This window comes from Falco biarmicus, chromosome 11, assembly GCF_023638135.1.
Source record: "Falco biarmicus isolate bFalBia1 chromosome 11, bFalBia1.pri, whole genome shotgun sequence".
In the NCBI taxonomy this organism is placed as follows: Eukaryota; Metazoa; Chordata; class Aves; order Falconiformes; family Falconidae; genus Falco; species Falco biarmicus.
The window spans coordinates 26,076,104-26,094,173 of record NC_079298.1 but is presented as its reverse complement, the minus strand read 5'-3'; the positions used below and the strand labels follow the sequence as shown (position 1 = coordinate 26,094,173).

The 18,070-nt window shown below is 40.8% G+C and overlaps 1 protein-coding gene and 1 long non-coding RNA gene across 6 annotated transcripts in view; one reads left to right on the top strand and one right to left on the bottom strand.

The window, feature by feature from the left end:
• Nucleotides 1-18,070, bottom strand: part of NTNG1 (netrin G1) — a 158,814-nt gene that overhangs the window by 60,860 nt on the left and 79,884 nt on the right. For all 5 annotated transcript variants that reach the window (XM_056355571.1, XM_056355568.1, XM_056355567.1 and 2 more), the window contains exon 4: nt 324-496. In XM_056355571.1, coding sequence (XP_056211546.1) covers nt 324-496 — 173 coding nt within the window. The remainder of the gene's footprint in view (nt 1-323; nt 497-18,070) is intronic.
• On the top strand, nt 4,323-14,888 carry LOC130156783 (uncharacterized). The gene is made up of 4 exons (XR_008824608.1): nt 4,323-7,579; nt 9,807-9,904; nt 13,252-13,343; nt 13,414-14,888. It is a non-coding gene; the product is annotated as an uncharacterized LOC130156783 (long non-coding RNA).

The window sequence follows — 18,070 nt, the reverse complement described above, 5'->3', positions numbered from 1 at the left end:
CTGCAGATATTCCCACTGGTTTCTCTCCTCTGTGTGCACTTTTTATGTGAAGGGTCCTAATCTTTTCATATCTTGGCCCTTTCTTTGCAGTGGCTAGGGATTTGTCTATGGATACAAACATGCATTTCTCATGCAAGTTATTTACAACCATGTAAGAGCACAGATGAGGTACACTTGCAATTAACACAGTTTGACACCTCACCCAATTATATGCACTGGGTCATAAAGAAATGACAAACTTGCCAGCATTAATCTTCCTTCAGAATCATGATATGGGGCAGAATTCTAGTAATGAAATATCCTTATTATATGGAACTACTTACAGATATTAGCAGTGCCCTTAGGTATAGGCAGATAAGAACCAGGGCTCCACGGTCGGCCCTGGTAATTCTTCTTGCATTTTCCACAGTCTGGGCCAGTTGTGTTATGCTCACATTCACAAAGTAGTCTTTTGTTTTCTTCTTTACAGCCAGTAGCATGAAGGTTGCACTTACACCTATTATCAAAAGGCAAAAATAAAAAAAGTGGGATATTATTTAAAGGTGAGTTTAAGTTCAGACTAAGTCTTAGTAAAGCATGTCCTATGACAATCATTCTATTTCTGTGTGTTCTGCCCATATCGTTTTAGCATGCTTGACCGGACATCGCTTAAATAGTGTGTTGTAATATCTTCAGCTTCCACAGGTCTAAAAGCAGTAATTTCGCCGAGACTCCAAGATGCTGAATTTTTTCTTGTTTTCACTAATGCAGCTCCACTGAGATCAACTAAATTATTCATAATTTTTACTACAGACAGGTCTATAATCTTGCAAAAACTCAGGAGTTACTCACTACTCCCAGGAACAAAACAAGTCCTCTGCTGATGTCCTTAGAGAATCTGCCCCAAATTAAGGTTGAAATTAGGCCCTGGAAGTCTAAGAAAAGAGACTTCCATTAAATATCCTCTGCAATGCCGCACTTCAATAGAAAGGATGCTCACTATAATGGTGTTTTGCCATTCTTGTTCAGCAAGTACTCCCTTGCTTAGAAAGGAATTTTTTTCTTTCTACTTTAATTTGATATAGTTGTAGTAGCTGAAGGTCTGAGGAGGTATTTTGGTAGGCACATTTATTTTTCCTTAAGAAAGAACACCTAATCAAACCTTGTGACAAAATCATTAGATAAACCATTCTGCATCTGGTCTTAGAACAATTGTATTTTCCTTAAATCTCCCCCTTTCCCTGAAACAAGGACACCTACAGAATGGAAAGCTAGTTTCATAAACAGTAAGGTATTGTCACCCCTTTCCATCTCTTTCCAATAGATGTCAAAATCAGCTAAAATCTGTTTCTGTTTGGGGCTGGAGTGAAAACTAGTATTTAACGACCCTGCCTGTTTGTTTTCCTAATGATTGTGCATCTAGTGATTTAAAGGGTTCTCGTGTGGGCATTTGTCACCTGTTCCATACAGTGACCAATAATGAGAGCAAAACAACACATCGAATGGCCAAGTGCAAATTAGCAGCTGTCAAGCTGACTTCCATTTGGACGGAATATGACCTGAAGCAACTGGCCACATACATATATATCCCCAGGGTAAAACGTGCTTGCAGTTGTCATAAGTGGCTGCTGGAGAAAATCCACAAGAATCTGTAATACAGTAGATGGTGGAGCATTCTCCTCAATGTTACAAATGAGGCAGGTGAAACGGCTGTTATTTGAGCAATGCTCATCCTAAAGAAAAACAGGTTTGGCACCTTTTACGTTGAAATTACCAAAATGTCTGGAATATGCTAGACAAAAGAAAGTGTGATTCATTTTTTTATTGTTTCCAAAATATTGATGCTTAAAGACTGTATGAATTGCAAAGTAAATTTTCAAAGACTAGCCACTGCAGAATTTAAGATGCCTCTATCTGGGTGTGAGTGGATGATATATGCCTACTCATGTAGAGATTGAAGATTTTGGTAAATGGCACTGCTATTGAGACAAGTAATGGGTGGTTTTACTGTCCGCAGGAATATGAAAATGGAAGGCTCCCAAACAGTAGAGATACAATAATGACAAGACCAAGATGTAGAGTCAGAGGAGAAAGAAGCAGGAGAGTCTGTGGAGTCACTAGAATACATGAGAGAGAGAGAGGAACTGATTTGGTTTGTTTCAGGGGGAGATTTCTGTTTTGTTGGAGGGACTCATCAGTATCAGAGGCAGCAAACTGATCTAGGCAGGAAGAAAAAGCCAGCTGATTCTGACGAAAAGCTCCTAGGGCTCTGAAAGGGTGCTGCAGGCTGCTGGGGGAGCTGAGGTGGGGGAAAATAAATGTAGGTACATCTGCTGATGGGTGTACATGTGCACAGCTCTTCCAGTAAGCACTTGAAAATAAAGAATGGTCGCGTCAGAAAACCTTGTGCAAAGTCTGTCTGCACTTCTTAGATATGCTATACTTGTCCTACGTTCCTGAAGAGACAGACTGACCCTTCCTCAGTTTTGCTTGCACAGTTAAATGTCTTGGGCAGAGTCTGGCCATCTCCATCTCCCTCCGCTTCTACCCATCCTGTCCCATGCCTCTTCACATATATATATATATATCTGTGTGTGTATATATATAATGTATCTATACTAAAACCACATGTATATATTTATATGTATGGAGATGTATATATATATTTACACACTAAGTTCTCACGCATATTGACTTCCTTTTATTTCCCACATTTCCTAACTCTACTGTGATACACCTCTTCATAGGCTGCCTCCTCCTTTTCCTTATTTCCCAGGCAAGAGAGCATGGACAGTACAAAATATCTCTGTTGCCTGATCTGGTGCCCAGTTTTCTAATTTCTTAGGGCAAGATCGCTGCAGAGGAAGTGCCTCTCAGCCTAGAGCTGTGGCATCATGCCATGGTAGCTGTTCTGCAGTCCACATGGCAGGGCCCACGCCGTTGGCAGGGTTTCTGCAGGAGGCATCTTTTGTGATTTTAGCCACCGAGCTCCAAAAGACAAAGTAAACCCAAAGATTTTGGAGGTCTGTGTTTGTACCAAGTACGAGCAGGTTTTCACAAAACCAGCAAAATGTATTTTCTTGTAGTTGGGAAGTAGTTGGGGACCTTCTTTCAAATTTTAAAACCTTGTTAACTGAGATTTAAAAAAATCATTGCTCATATGGGCATTCAGAACACACACACACAAACCAGATACTGTAGGACATCTTAGCCATTTAAGTGTCCTAAATGGAGGAAATGCTAAATGGTTCTTCCTGCCCTAAACCGGTAGAATAATCACAGATTCATTCAATCAGTGCCTCTCTTCAAATTAACTTATTTGGATGTTTTATATGCATTTTTGAAAGCTTTCCCAGAAGAATCTCCCAGAATGCTGCAACCTGCCTTAAACAAAAATTCCAAATAATACCATCTTAAAGAGAATGGAGAGTAAGATTTCTACTCTCTCCAATTAAAAAACCCAACAAAAAAACCCCACCCCAACACTCGCTGCCAACACCCCTCCCCCAAAATAAAAAAGAACAGGGAGAGAGGTGTAGCCTTCCACACGTAAGATTTAAAGTCAATGAGGGAAAACAACAAATTCAATCACTACAAAAAAAAAAAAAAAAGGAAAAAAAAAAGGTCTGATCTAAAACCTTTGTGGGCAAAGAATAGATAGTCAAAACCTAACATTAACAACGAAGCCAAAAAAGAGACGACAATGCTGAATAATCCTAAAACCCCCTAGAATAAGTCAAACTTAGCTGTGCACAATTTTCAAGGAGAAGAAAGTAAGGAACAAATGTGGTCACTGTGGTTTTCTATAAGGCTAGCTAAAGATCAAAGATCAAGGTAAAAAAAGACATTTATATTAAAAATGTCAAATGTAGAGTTAATGAGAGCTAGTTAAAGCGGGCACAAAAAGAAATGTTTAGAAAAAAATAAACCCAGACCACAAAAGGTCAGACAATGTGTGACAAAAAAACATTACCTTTGCCTTCTTAGTGTATAGGCAACATAAAAGTTGGGTTTGGTTCATGATCATTAGTGTTATACAAGTATGAAAAAATATGAAGATTAATGAAATCTGAAGAGATTAAACTGGAGCTGTTGTTGGTGTCAGTAGCTATACACAGGGAGTAAAGGAGCAAGAGCAGAAAAAAGGATTCCGAAATAGAACCGCTGGGGCTCTGATTCTCCTCTCACTGGTACCAATGTTTGCTGAGGTCACTTCACAGATCCCGGAGAGATTAATCATGATTTCCACAGCAAATCAAGGACATAGCTGAATACTGAATGAATGTAAAATGCAGACAGTACTAAAACTGAAAGAGAACAGAAAGCAACTGTGGAAAGCAAACTGAACATAAGTTGGAGGGTACCAGGGCTGGGGAAAAACAAGCCAATGCCAAATTCTGTGTGGTATACGGAGAGGCATTTTTACTGAAACGGGGAAATAATATTTTGTGTACTTCTGGTGTTTCAGGAAGGTTGCACTAGGAACTGGGCAATCTGTCCCAGGGACCTCATCAGAGTGTATGTATGGAGAACCTCAGAGACTTCTGCAAAGAAGAGAAATGCCTGTTTTGCTTGAGGGACAGACTCCTCTGGATTAATGAAAGAGGTAAATGTGCGTAGCCGGGCTGAGAGATGACTAGAGTACAATAAACAACTACTTCTATTTGCGGGATAAGCAGTAAGGAAAATCGAAATATTTAAGATTACAGAAAGAAGACTATTTAGGTAAAAGTATCATCCAGATGGACCATGTAAGAACCACTTTTGTGATGAGATATATTGGACTGTAACAGTGTGAAAACAAAGCAGCAGAGCCTGGACCTCGGGCATTGCAGGTAACTGTGAAGCAGCCAAGCACCACTGATCTGGTAGCTGACGGGCTCCCAGCTGATCACCATCAGGATGTGGACAACAGCTTCCTATGGAAGACTGCTCAAGGTCAGAGTCCTCCATCTGTCTTGTATCTTTTTAAAGGAAGATTCCCTTTCTTTTCTACTCCAGAGGTAAGGAAATATTTTGTTACCTTATGTGAATATCCATGATGATAAATCATTACCGAAAATCCTAGGTACCATTTGTAATTTCTTTAAATGCTTGCTTTGAAAGGCTGTTCCTAGCCGTTCCTGCTTTAAATCTGAGATGATAACAAAACACTTAATTAGATTTACATACAAAAATTTTAAACACAAAATTTTGTATAGCCCTTGTAGATGCTTCCATTAGAAGAATGTGGTCACTTTGGCTGCATGTGTAAGAACAGAGAAGTTCTGAAAACCTAAAAAACTGCTTCCACATCCTCTGTACTGAGTTCCAGGTGACAATTTTTCATGCCTATATGGCTTCTTGAAATCGAAAGAAAAAAGTCAAAGTGCTTCACAAGGTATTATGTACACATGCCCAGAAATGCAATTACTGGGCAGCAGCTGTTTGGCACGTCAAGTGGGTTTGCATGTATACTGAGAAGGGATGATTGAGGGAGCTGTAATAAGTAGAGCAGGTTTGAGAGTACAGGTTAAGGTATGGCAAATGTAAGAGGATGTATGCTGCAGCCTTTGCACTACACCAGCAAACAGCCTAAGGGCAAAATCCCATGTAGGGATAAAGCAAATGTTAAGGGCAAAGTGCAGTTCCGAGATAACAGTATATGCTCACCGTAAATGGCACCACAGAGGTCTAATGCTTTGTATGTCTTTACAAAGAAAGTCTGAAGTCTGTGATTATAAATATCAACAACTCCACGAGCATTTAGGTTACGTACAGGGAGATGCAGGCCTTGGAACAGCTTTCTGCCTGCAGAGAACAGCTGTCTGCCTGTTATAGCTGGTGACAGTTTTCCGAACTTTTTGTTGCTGATCATTGTGGGAACGGCTCTGCCAGCGCTGAGCTTGTGGAAGTGAACACTTGTGTCACCCCAACACTTGTCCGCATTTGGAAACTTCCGTCCTGATGTTCCCACAGCTCAGCTGATATCCATCTTCCCAGTGCAACCTGCCAGGACTCTTCCTGCTAAGCAGCCTGGTTACAGCACACGCAAGAACACATTTCCCTCCAATGTGCAAATTCAATTTTGAATCGCTGGAGATTGATATTGCTGTCCAACGCTATAAACTCTAATTGTGTGGGAGAACGAATTTGTTTTTCTGACCACTCATCTTTGACAGACTCATTATTTTGTCATAAAGCAACTGAGCCGACATCCTTGGCAGCTGCGCGAGGCGCAGGGAGCGCTCCGGCACGCTGAAGGAGCAGTGCTGCCGTAGGGGGAGCGGGAGCCCCCCCCACGCTGCGTTCCTCGCAGACTATTTACATACAGACAACTGACATTAAAACGCTGTAAATATCACTAAGGTAATTGTTAATAGCGTGCTGATGCTCTTGCGTGCGAGTGCCAACCAACAGACTGGGGGGCACATGAGGGGATCATTTACGTTGAAGAGATGGTTCATAAGACAGACAGACAAGAGAAGCTCCTTGATACATTTTTAACGACTAGCCATATGTTCCCTGCTCAAATACATCTTTGGATCATTCTAGGTCATCACCAAAGTTTAGAAACTTAAAACCAACTTGTAAGCCCCCCTGCACAGACTCTTTGCTTTCACACGCCGGGAGTCAGTGCTCTGCTCCCAGGTAAGCAAAGCCTGAACTTGCAGAGGAGTTGGTGTGTTTGCTCTTCGCATTACTGCCCACACAACGTGGTGCACATACAACACAAAATACCATCCCTGCACAGTTTTAATTAGGCATTTTAAAATGCTGTTAGCAATGTTAGGAGCCTTAGTCAGCTCTCCAGTGCTAGCAACTGCTTCTAGCACCTTGTTACAGTTGTCCTAAAGGACTTGGCTGTGTTCAGCGTGACATCAAACGTGTTAAGGCTGTCACCTACGTTACGGCTCTCAAGCTTACTAATGACCTTGAGGCAGCTCCACCAGTGAGATCTAGTTTTCTAATATAATGTAGACAAAGATGAAAATTCCACATTGCAAATACATTTTAAGTGATACCTCAGCCATGCAGGAAGAAGAGATTGTAGGTTGAGAAACTGAAAATATAAGCACCTTTAAAACATACCATGAAATCTTTGGGATAAAACCAGCTCTGGTTCTGAATCGCTCATTTTTGAGGTGTAACTTTCTTCTTTTTTCTTTTTTCCTTTTTTTTTTTTTTTTTTGACACTTTATGAGACAAAGTCATTATAACTTGAGAAACTGTACAGGTAAGTGACAGAACTCTCACACCTTTGCATGTACAAGGTGTGAACATCACAAAAATATTTAGATAAGTCTGGTTTTCCTTTAAATTTCTCTCACAAGTGGAACATCTTTTCATAGAGGCTCACAGTCTCGGAAACATCACGTCTGCTGAATATTATTATTCATTATATCATAGGATTATTTCCACATCATGTCAAAAAAACAAAGCATGCTGGTCCTTATCCTAATTTCCAAAGCGTAATAGATGTCTACACAGCTTTGCTATCGAAGATTTTGTGGGGATGAAAACAAGTAAAAAGGACACTGTTGTGAAGAAACAAAATGATTGCTGGCCAATTTATTTCTGCAAGGATGGAACAGACAGCGAGAACACACACATAAAAGAGGTAACAAGATAATTACTGCAATCTAGGCTACCAGTGCTCACTGCAGGGACTATCTGTCTGAAGAAGTTCTGAGCTAAAAGGGTCAAAAAAACTAAGGACAGCTGGCAATCAAAAAATGGCATGGGTTGCTGGCTGCAAGTAGGTCTGCTGAACAAATGTTCCAGCTCATGTGAAGCAGAAAAGTAAGTTCTGGTTATTATTCAGTATTTTTTGAGCCATATGAATGTCTTGAATCCATGTCGCTGTATGGATTCCAAGTCCAAAAAGGCACTACATCTTTTTTCTGGAAGTTATGAATAAGACCCCTGTGGTCTGCCGGTAAAATGTAGCTACTGTAGTGAGAGTAATGAAATGTGAGTTCATTCTTTCATTTATTTATTTCTGGAAATGCATTTGGTCACCAGTCTTTCTCCCTGTCCCTTCCCCTGATTTTATCTAATACATCATAATCTCCCACTGAAAAAAAGAAAGAATAAACTCCTTTGTGGAATGGGGCTACATCAATAATGAAGGATAAAAAAAAAATTCAATAATAACAAATATAACTTTGTATAGGTAGATATATTATTCTTTCATTTGCAAAGCAAGGACTAATGTTGGATCAGGTTTTTAAGCTTCTTAAATCTGTAAGTAGCTTTGTGGCTAGAAAAGAAGTTTAACCTGCGCTCAGTAATCCTGCTGCACCTTAGTACCTTGGAATCCAGAGATTTACAGAAGCCTCTTCAACTTTATTCTTTACTGTTTAGTTTTCACTGCTAAATTTGGGAGGAAATTGAATTAGATTCCCACAGGCAGTATGGAAAATTGGGGAAAATAGCTTCTTATTCTCCTTCAGCTGAATATAATCTATCTAGTGGGGAACAGCAAAACTCAGGCACAGTGAGCATGTTTGCCTTGCTTTGCTTTCTCAGTGGCCTACTTCCAAGCAGTTTGGAGAGCTTGAAATTAAAGAAGAAAATAAAGTCCAAAAGGGCAGCATAATTCCCTTTGCAATGGAAGTAGGGACTTCCCAAGCCTCACAGAAAGCGTGCAGGGCACGGAACTGCTGCTGTTTGCACTAAGCCAGCCCAACAATAAGAGTATACAAGCGCTAAATTTAAATAAAAAAATGTTTATAACATCTATTGTGTTCACACACTAGCACGCATTTCTACATATTCTGATTATTTAAATGGGAGCTACTGTCAAGTTACATGCTGGTCAATATGAACAAGAACTGCAGGATCACTACTGATCGATTTACGTCTCAATCTGTATTTGATTAGTGTGCTGTCTGACAGATCCATACTGTCTTCCTTCTGAAGCCAAGTGTTCGTGAGGCAAATCCTTTCGGCTTTGCTGCTCCTTGCCCCCTGCCCCTTTCAAAGGGTGGGCCATGAGCAACCTTACCTTGCCAAATAAACTGCAAATGTTTCTGAAATGCAGTAGTTCAATAGATGACATCCTTTTGAACAAACAGAGGCAACCAAAATGTTTACAGGCTAGATCAGCAACACTCGGAACTCAAACATAGAAAGGAGGAGGCAGTAACCTACTAAACCTCTTACCAACACCTCATTTAAGCACTTGAAACTGTTCTCATTTTTTGGCTAGATAAAAAAATTTACAGACCAACAGATATGAAAATATTCAGACTTACTTCAGTCTCTTAGGTCCAAAGTCTAAAAACAATCCAATGATGCTTATGCCTAGTAGAACAGAATGGCTAATTCTAAGTCAGAGTAATTTCAGTTTACCACATTAAAAAAACCCACAACTTCCTTAATATTAAATACTTAAGATACACCTAGCCAAGTAGAATGGCCAAATACTTCTAATTTTAGTTTTGTATTCTTTAAGTGTTAAAGCTGAAATAAATGCTTGAAAATATAGCTGCTGTTAGCTGCTGTAGAGAGCTAACTTCCATCTCCTTCCCAAATATTCATTTTTGCTTTTTCTTCAGAGATATTAGTTTTCATGGAAATGTGTCAATACAGAGAGTGCCTATAAAATCTGCTGGAGTTTGCCAGCAGCATGTTCTGCAAATAATTTCACCCATGAACACGGTTTGCCAGATTCTTAGCTGATGTAAATCCATCTGGCTGCAGTAGAATCAATGAATTTATGTTAGTTCACACTGTCTGAAACGTGGTCTGATTTGTTTCCAGCTTTCATTCATATTATCCTAGGCTTGGTGGCTGTATTTTTAGGTAATGGCAGATAATCTTTTTATCGTTTTGAATGACAGGCCCAAGACTTTGAACAAGCATGGGATGGAAACTGGGAGTCAGTGGAGGCTAAGGAGCCCAGGCGTGATGTGCTTTTAGGGACACGACTGCTGAGAAGGTAGGATGCTGGTATTTTACATCGTTTCCATGCATCTATTTTGCTCTGGTCTTTAACTTCAGAAATAGGAAGCTCTTCTCATCTACATGACAAATGCTGAAAGGGAACCATAGCAGTCATGTCTCTCCCAGAGAGGAAGCAAAGTCTCTTGCTAAGATGGAGATCAATAACGACAATTTCTTCCAGTGCTACCAGCTGATCATTTAACACTAGGGATTGTTTTGGTAGGTTCACAGACTACCACTGAAGAACGGAAAAAAAAAGCAGCAGACGTAAGCTTTAAGTACATCAGTGTTACAATCAGGTTTTCTTTCTCCTTCTCTCCCACTTGGAAATTTCCTTCTTTCTCACTGGATTCCCTTTGACCTCACTGACTACGTTGCTGTACTTCATGCGGCAATCAATGTCTTGATACATAGGTGGGATGAGATGGCAGAGTGGGAAGCACACCTGTTGCAGAGGTACCCAGCTTCGGCGGTCTGAGTTGCCGTGTTGTATCGTATGTGTTCTAATTGGTTTGTTCTAAATGCCAAGAAAAACTAGGAGATGTTAAAAAACCTGAATGTCCTCAGCTGCCCATACTGTTATGCATCAGAGAGAGAAGGGCTACTGGGACAAAAAAATGCAGTTCTCTCTCCACCAGCTGGAATAGTGCAATATGCTTGGCAGTACCCTGTCATTATCTGTTGATGGTGCAAAACAATTAAGGAGCATGCTGGCTGAGATTTGACTACTCCTCATTGCCATCCGGATACTAAGGAAGCACAGCTTCTGTTATGTTTAAATTTTTGCTGCTGTCCAGTGTCCTGCTCAGTCAGCCTTAGTTTGCCATTCACCTGCTGGGCAGTAAGTCATTACCAGGTCAATACGCACCAACAGACACCCTACAGCACACCTTCTCTTTTAATCACTGTAATACCACCAGGCAGAATTTAACCGCTGTATCACAGCAGTTGTAAAAGTCTGTACCACAACCTGCTAGATCATTAAGAACGTGATATACAAACCTCAGATGAGAGGCGCAGCAATATATCACTGCGAAGGTTTATAGCTTGCAAATTTAAAAAGGAAAGTTAAAAAGTTTAGGAGACACTGTTTCTTCTCTTTTCTCCTGATACAAACCTCAACATTAGATCTGAAATTCCTGGCACTGCATTAATGCGCATTACCACTTTTAAGTTTATTGAGAGACCAATTTTTCTGAGTTTAATTTAATTAATACCAGTTTTACATCTGCTCAGTAGCAATCCCAAGAAAGCTGCTCTAATATGCTAGTGATTACACCAAACTTCCTGCCTTTATTTGTAAGTAGTATTTCACAGTATCAGCTGCCAGCTGGTACCCTGAATTCTTCTTCCCAGCACAACACTGAAAAGGAACAATTTGTTGTGTGGGAGGTCTAAAATTGTGGTCATTAAATTACCATCCAAGTGGACATGCTTACAATACCATTCAAAAATGTTACTTAACTCTCTGCAATGGGAGAAATTTTATTCTCACATGCAGTGACACCCCAAGTAAGCTGTTAAAATTTGTGTCCACAATTAATGTTGCACAGACCTGGTCAAAGCAGAAATATCTTTACTTTAACTTAGACAAAGACTCAGGGTGTAGCGCCTATTGCGTCACAGTAGGGAATAAGGTATTTTCATGAGCCATTGTCAGAGAAGCAGCCTTTCTGCCACACAAGAAACAAGCAAGGTTAATTTCATACTGATTTAGGTAACTTTTTGAGGACTATAATAGAGAAAAGCAGCATAAAAATATCCATGGTGCACACAGAATTCGACACCAGGGAAACCAGTTCTGTGAAGCAGTACATCTGCTGCTCTTTTCAAAAGATCTTAAAGCATTTCTGTTTAAGAGACCTCCTGTGGACTCATTTAAAGGCTGGAATGTGCCCCTAGTAGTTACTGCTGCAGGGACACTGTATATGGAAGAGCAGGGTATGGGCTGCAGTGGGTTACCTCTGAGGGAGAGAAAATATGCCTTGTGCTACTCTGAGCAATGCTCCTGGCGGGAGCAGTCGATGTAAGCCCTAAGTCTGGGCAGGGGCACCCCACCACTGTCATCACTGGGTGTCCCTTCGCATAGGGTGAGGGCTGGCCACCATGCGGCTACGGCAGCCAGTAGGGCAAGATCCCTGCCCAGGGGCACAAAAGAGATGCAGAACGGCCCACCCCACATATGCTTACTCTCGGACACCATGCTTCACTTGAAAAAGTGAGACCTCTCTGATGGCTTGAATGCAACAGATAGCTTGGTCCTGTTCCTACTGCAGTCAGTAGCAGGGAAGCCCTTCTGTGGCTCCTGGCATCATGATTTAGTGAGGAACCTTCTCCCCTGCACATTCTCTGACAGGCACCTGCTGCAACCAGCTCTGCTTTTAAGCCCTTTTGTTAAGTTTATGTCTGCAGTTGAGAGTATTTTACAAATCAAACAAAGCCCTGAGGAAACTTCCACCCCACCTTCCAAACAAACACAGAGGCCAGGGAAAGATTTGTTTCCAAGAAAGAAATGAGTCATAACTCAGAGAAAATGCAAATGCAAAGCAGAATCACTTATGGAGGTTGGCTAACCCTGTCAGAGCAGCTGGTTCTACCTAACTCATGGTGGCTCTGACAGGCCACCTGGCTGGGCAGGCTCCGGCAGCAACAGGAGCCACGCAGGATGCGCCAGGGAAGCAGAGTCAGAGCCAGGGGCAGGAGATGGCAGGAAAGCTTTGGGCAGTTGATCAGGAGACCCCACTTATCTCTTCTAAAAGTGCCAGAGTTTTCTCCAAAGAGAAAAGGAATATTGAGCACATCCTTGGGGTTTTTTGCTATGTATTTTGGCTACCCTTTGCTGCAGGTGTACCACCAGTACACACAACCCGCAATCGAGCACACGTAAAGAACTAAGGCTGAGTTTTCGTTCCAGTCAAGTTCTGTTAATAGATAGTTCCACACAACCTAACGGACCCTGAAAAGCCCAGGTCTTATGTGCTTTAAAAAGACATGTACTTCAATATCTGATTTTCTTTCTTTTATCTGTCACGTTTTATAGGGAAGTGTAGGGGAAAGGTAAAGAATTGTTGATAAAAGCACAATTTATTTCTCAGTATCACCCTGAGATGGCTAGGCGCTGACTGAACATGCAGGAAAACCACTGGGCTAAGCAAGGGCGTAACAGGTATGTCATTCAGGTTGTTCTTCTGTGAGACAAGAAAACTTTTGGCATATGATTTAGTGGCCTGTCCTCTTGGTAGATACTATTAAATGATAAATATGTAAAATATTTTTGAATTGTGAAGACACAGCCTAGCCCAAACCTAACACTGAGAACTAGCTTAATATTCCTTTTTGCAGGCTGACATCTTGCTCCTTGCTCCTCATCCACACAGAAGCCACCGCCCAGGAATCGTTACTGCAGCTGCTCTGAAGGGCACCTTTTTACACAGGTAAAGTGTGTCCTGCTGTTCCCTCCCAGCGTTTTGCTGTTCTGCTGGTTACTGCTGATATTACTTCTAGGTGTTACTTGAATTTGAGGACTCTGAATCACATCTCTCCCTCTGCGGCGTTGCTGTCATTACCAGAGAGGAAGAAGCAGCGGGCAGGATGCTGCCAGCGCCAGCGTCCCAGCCACTGCCTGCACCGGGTCCTGACGTGCCTCTGCGTGATGCTGCTCGCAAGGGCTAAGGAGAACGTGCGTCCTACGAGGGCAGGTTAATTGATCTCTTTCTGAAAAATCATGACGCTGAACTTTAAGGACAATTGTAAGGCATGAGGCAGCTGTATTCTTTTCTGGAGTGTGTTGCAATGTATGCATGATTAAACTATCAAAGTTGAGGGTGCATAATGAACAGTTCAGAGCAAACAAAGCTGACTAAATATTTCAAAAGTGGCTTTGTTCTGGTGTTTTCTTGTGTTTTAGCATGGTTGATTTTCAAAATGCTTAGGCTTCACAGATCTAACTAAAAAACTTGGGAATTGTCTGCTTCTTATTACCAAAACAGGCACTCAACATCTGCTTTAAAATATGTAATCTTTCTCTTTTTTTCCTTTTTCTCTTTTAGTTTTTATCTTGATTGGAGGTCATAATTTGAAAGTGAAAAGTGAAAAATCTGAATAGAACATTTCTTATTGTTTATCATGCTAGCCTCTATTTTTTAACTTTTAAATTCCATACAATATCAGCTCCTTGTCACAGAGTAATTCCCTCTGGAATGATTATGATAAGAACTGTTTGCCAGTAGAGCTGTGCGAATAATTGATTTTTCAGTTCACTGACTGAACTGAAAAAAACCCTGGGGGGTGGGGGGAAATAATTTGTGTCAAATGAAATGTGTAGTTTTATTTTCAGGTTTCAAATCCCTTTTTTGAAATTATTTTGGACAATTTTTTGAACAAAAATATTTCCAAAGGAAAAATCATGCCTTTTTTGAGTTTTCAAAAAAAATTAGTCAAAGTATTTATTAATGTGGGTTGAATTCTGAAGATACTTTTAGCTATCCCTGACAGAAGTTTCTTCTGTGAATAATGTATAGTTCAAAAATACTAATCCTTGCTCCTGCTGAAGAAAACTAGATGAAAAGTGAGAAGTTTGTGTCTGTGCATAACATTTGAAGTATGCCAAAAGCAACTTAGCATCCTATAGCTAAATTACTGGGAAAAAAGCTATTGGGTCATCTTATCACTAGCCCTGTTGGTATAACTACATAGCACAAAGAAATTATTTGCTGAGACTAATTTTAAAAAGTTCAGGAAATAAAGTTCTAACTATCTTTTAAAGCTCGAAAAAATTCTTTCTCCTACTGTATTTCAGTTGCTGACTCTGTGTAGAGAAAGCTTTTTTGCTTTTTCAAAAATACTACATGACTACTGTTTAATTATATACACTACTTACTGTTTTCTTGAAGCCATTAAACTGGCTAGATTCTGCAAACATTTTACTGTTTTATTAAAGTCAGTGGAATTATACAAAGGTGGGAAAATTACAAATGCTCTTTAGTATTAGAAAGCTTGAGATAGATGATACTATGGGTCAAATTTACTGCCTTTTTACCAATGAAAGATCTGAACATAGCAAATTGATAGATGGTCTATGGGTATGACTCCTAATGGTCTTCTCAGAGGTGGGTGGCCAGAGCTAGGCAGTCCTATTCACTTACCAGATGCCGCTGGAAAGGAGCTCTTAGATTTCAGATGGGGAAGGGGAGACCTGGCTTCTGGCATGGCCTTGGAGCAGCAAGCAGGAGACACAGATGGACCTGCACGTATGTCTGCTCATCGCAGTGCCACCAACGCTGACTGGTTTTCTCCCAGTGCTGAAACAGGTCTGCCACTGGGTTTAATACTTGCCCTAGCCCCAAACTCACATGACATGGGACAAGAGACTTTGTGTACATCTCTCTCTGAAACGACGCTGATGATACTGCTTTGATACTATTCTATAAGTTTAAGTGACTGGTAGTTTCACAGCAAAGTCTTAAGATTCTGACCCTAATGTCAGACTCAAATAAAATAGTGATCGCTTTTGGCCTTCACATGCACTGAAACATTTATTATTCACGTTAGTTTTTAACAAATATTGGGTACATCAAAGAATGGTTAGACAGGAGCTAGAGCTGAGTTGCACTGTCCTCTGAGGAGTCAGGAACATTTTTTGTTGTCTATGAAAATAGATATGGTAGGAGGTTGAATTTGATCCAGTAACTATAATATTCTATGTACCAGAAGAACTAAACAACTTCATTTATATTTCAAATGTTTCAAATCAATACTTCCCTTCACATTCTTCAACCCCCACCAGGAAACTCTTATAACTGAAAAGTTAAGGAATAGACTGCAAGTTATGAATAATATAAGGCTGTCATGGGGGAAAAGAAATTATGAAATACTGCTGATAAAACCAATCAGTATATGTTTATACTAAAGAACAAACCTTTGCAATTTCATCTTGCACAACGTAGCTTTTAAACGCCTATACAAACTTTGCTGTTTTCCCTGAAATGTCAAGCAGGCTTCCTCAGCCTCAAACTCCAATGGAAAATGCACAGGCTGTTTCTGTTCTCAAAGAATGTTTGAGCTAATCTGGAAGTAAAATGTATGCATATATACATATATATATATATAAAATAAATATATCACAAAGCTCTGTGAACAATACTAGAGAACTAATAGATGCAGGTAAAGAAAGAACCCAGATTTGGGAAGGAATCCCCGTCATTACTGCGGGCATGCCTAGCCCCATCTACTTCTCAAGCAGCAGCACGTTACAAGGAATAGATCTAGCAGGATCGGACAGGATCCTGTTCAGGGCATAGACAGCCAGATGGTGAAGGACACCTTCCTTGCACTAAAGCATTCTTCAGGGCAGGGACTTGAGGAGACTGCTGTTCAAAATGAATTGGTTTTTTGTTTGCACACTGCCATCCATTGAAAAGAAGAGGGATTTGCCCTGAAGATCTGACTGGTAGGAAGAGACGAGGTGCCCTGAGAGGATCCTAACAAGAACTCTTACATGACATAGACCTTTATCATTAATGAACTTGGGCATAATTATCAGAAACCTCCTGAATTATATAAACAAAAAATCAAGAAAACAATAATGTCTACTTTTTTGAAATATTTTCAAAAGTAATGCTTCTGGGGATAAAGGAGTTCATGTCTGTTATGTTTCAGTGCTGTGTTCTCTCTCAGACAGTGGCAGAGCTGCAGAGGAGAGAGTTCCACTGGGACTTAGGATGGTGCCCACAGCCGTCATGACCTCCTGTCCCCACCATTACTGCTCATTGTCCTTCCTCATCTGTTCTCATGTCCTGCTCAGCATCTCCCCTCTTTATCTTCCCAAGCCAGGAGGGGAGCATCACACAGGACTCGGAAGTGGCCCCAGATCTTGTTAAAGCTGTTCTCTGCTTTCATGTTGGGCAGAAAACCTCAGGACAGGAAAAGGGCAGAACTTTGTGGATTTTCGGCTATATACAGATTTATCATGATATATGGCAAATTGACTGAACCAAATGACTTAGTGGCCATATAATCGTATCACAAAGGGAACAAGCTTCTGGCACCTGTCCAAGCTTCTTGTAACAGAAGTAGAATGTAACTTTCAGAATACAAAATTTCTATTCCTTCCCCCCCCACCCGCCACAACCCACAAATCACTTTTCTGTTTTGTCTGTTTTACCTCTTCATGATAATCTCTGGGTTTTCAGCTGCTGACCTACCTCTGAAGATAAAAAAAAATGATAAAATAAGGGAAAATAGCCTTACTCTGTAACAGACTTCTCCCGAGGTGCAGGCACTGCAAACTGCAAACCCCAGTAACACCAGTGACAAGACACTGGCCCTCTCTCAGTGGTGTTGGCACCTGCTCCCGCAGCTGCGGGGCAGGACAAGCGCCCGGGGCTGCTGCCTACAGCTCTCCTAGGATGAAGTCTCCGCTGTGCCTCGCAGGAGTTCTTTCCCTTTCCTGTTTGCCTAATGTAGTTACAGCAGCTGAATTTTCAAACCTGGTTTCTTTTAAAACGTGCTAAGCTTATGAGGATATAAAAAAGCATGCATTTCTTGTGTTAGGAACTAGGGGGAAGCTCCTGCATACAGGGCATTGAGACTGCACTTTATGTTCTATTAATTGTGTTTGCATTGCAACAGTATTTGCCCAACAGTCCAAAAGGCCTCTCTCCTGTTACAGCACATACTCAGCTCATTTTAAACTGCAGAAACTTTTCTCGGGGAGTAAGGTCTTCTTTTGGTGGTCGTAATATGTGCGAGAGATTTTCCAATAGCCCTGGAATAATAAAACACAGTAAAAATTTACAACCCCCCCAATTTTTCCAAGAGCCAGCACTAATCCACGTGTAGGTTGTTTAATTTTGAATGCCAAATGCCTCTAAAAATCTAATGTGACGCATTTTGTATGAAACCTTTAGACCATAGGTATCTCCTCTTCACAACTGACAGGCAGGCTGAACATCAGCCACATGCTAATTGCGCATTTGTTAGCCAAAACCTGGGTGTGACTGCACAGCGAGGAAACCAATGAACTACATTAAAAGTAGTATTTCACCTGCTTTTGGAATCAAGACACATAATCCTTTCTTATTCTGATGGTATTGCTCTCCTGCGTCTCTCCTATTTAGAGCATGTATATTTTATGAAGCATTAACAACAAACAAACATACAC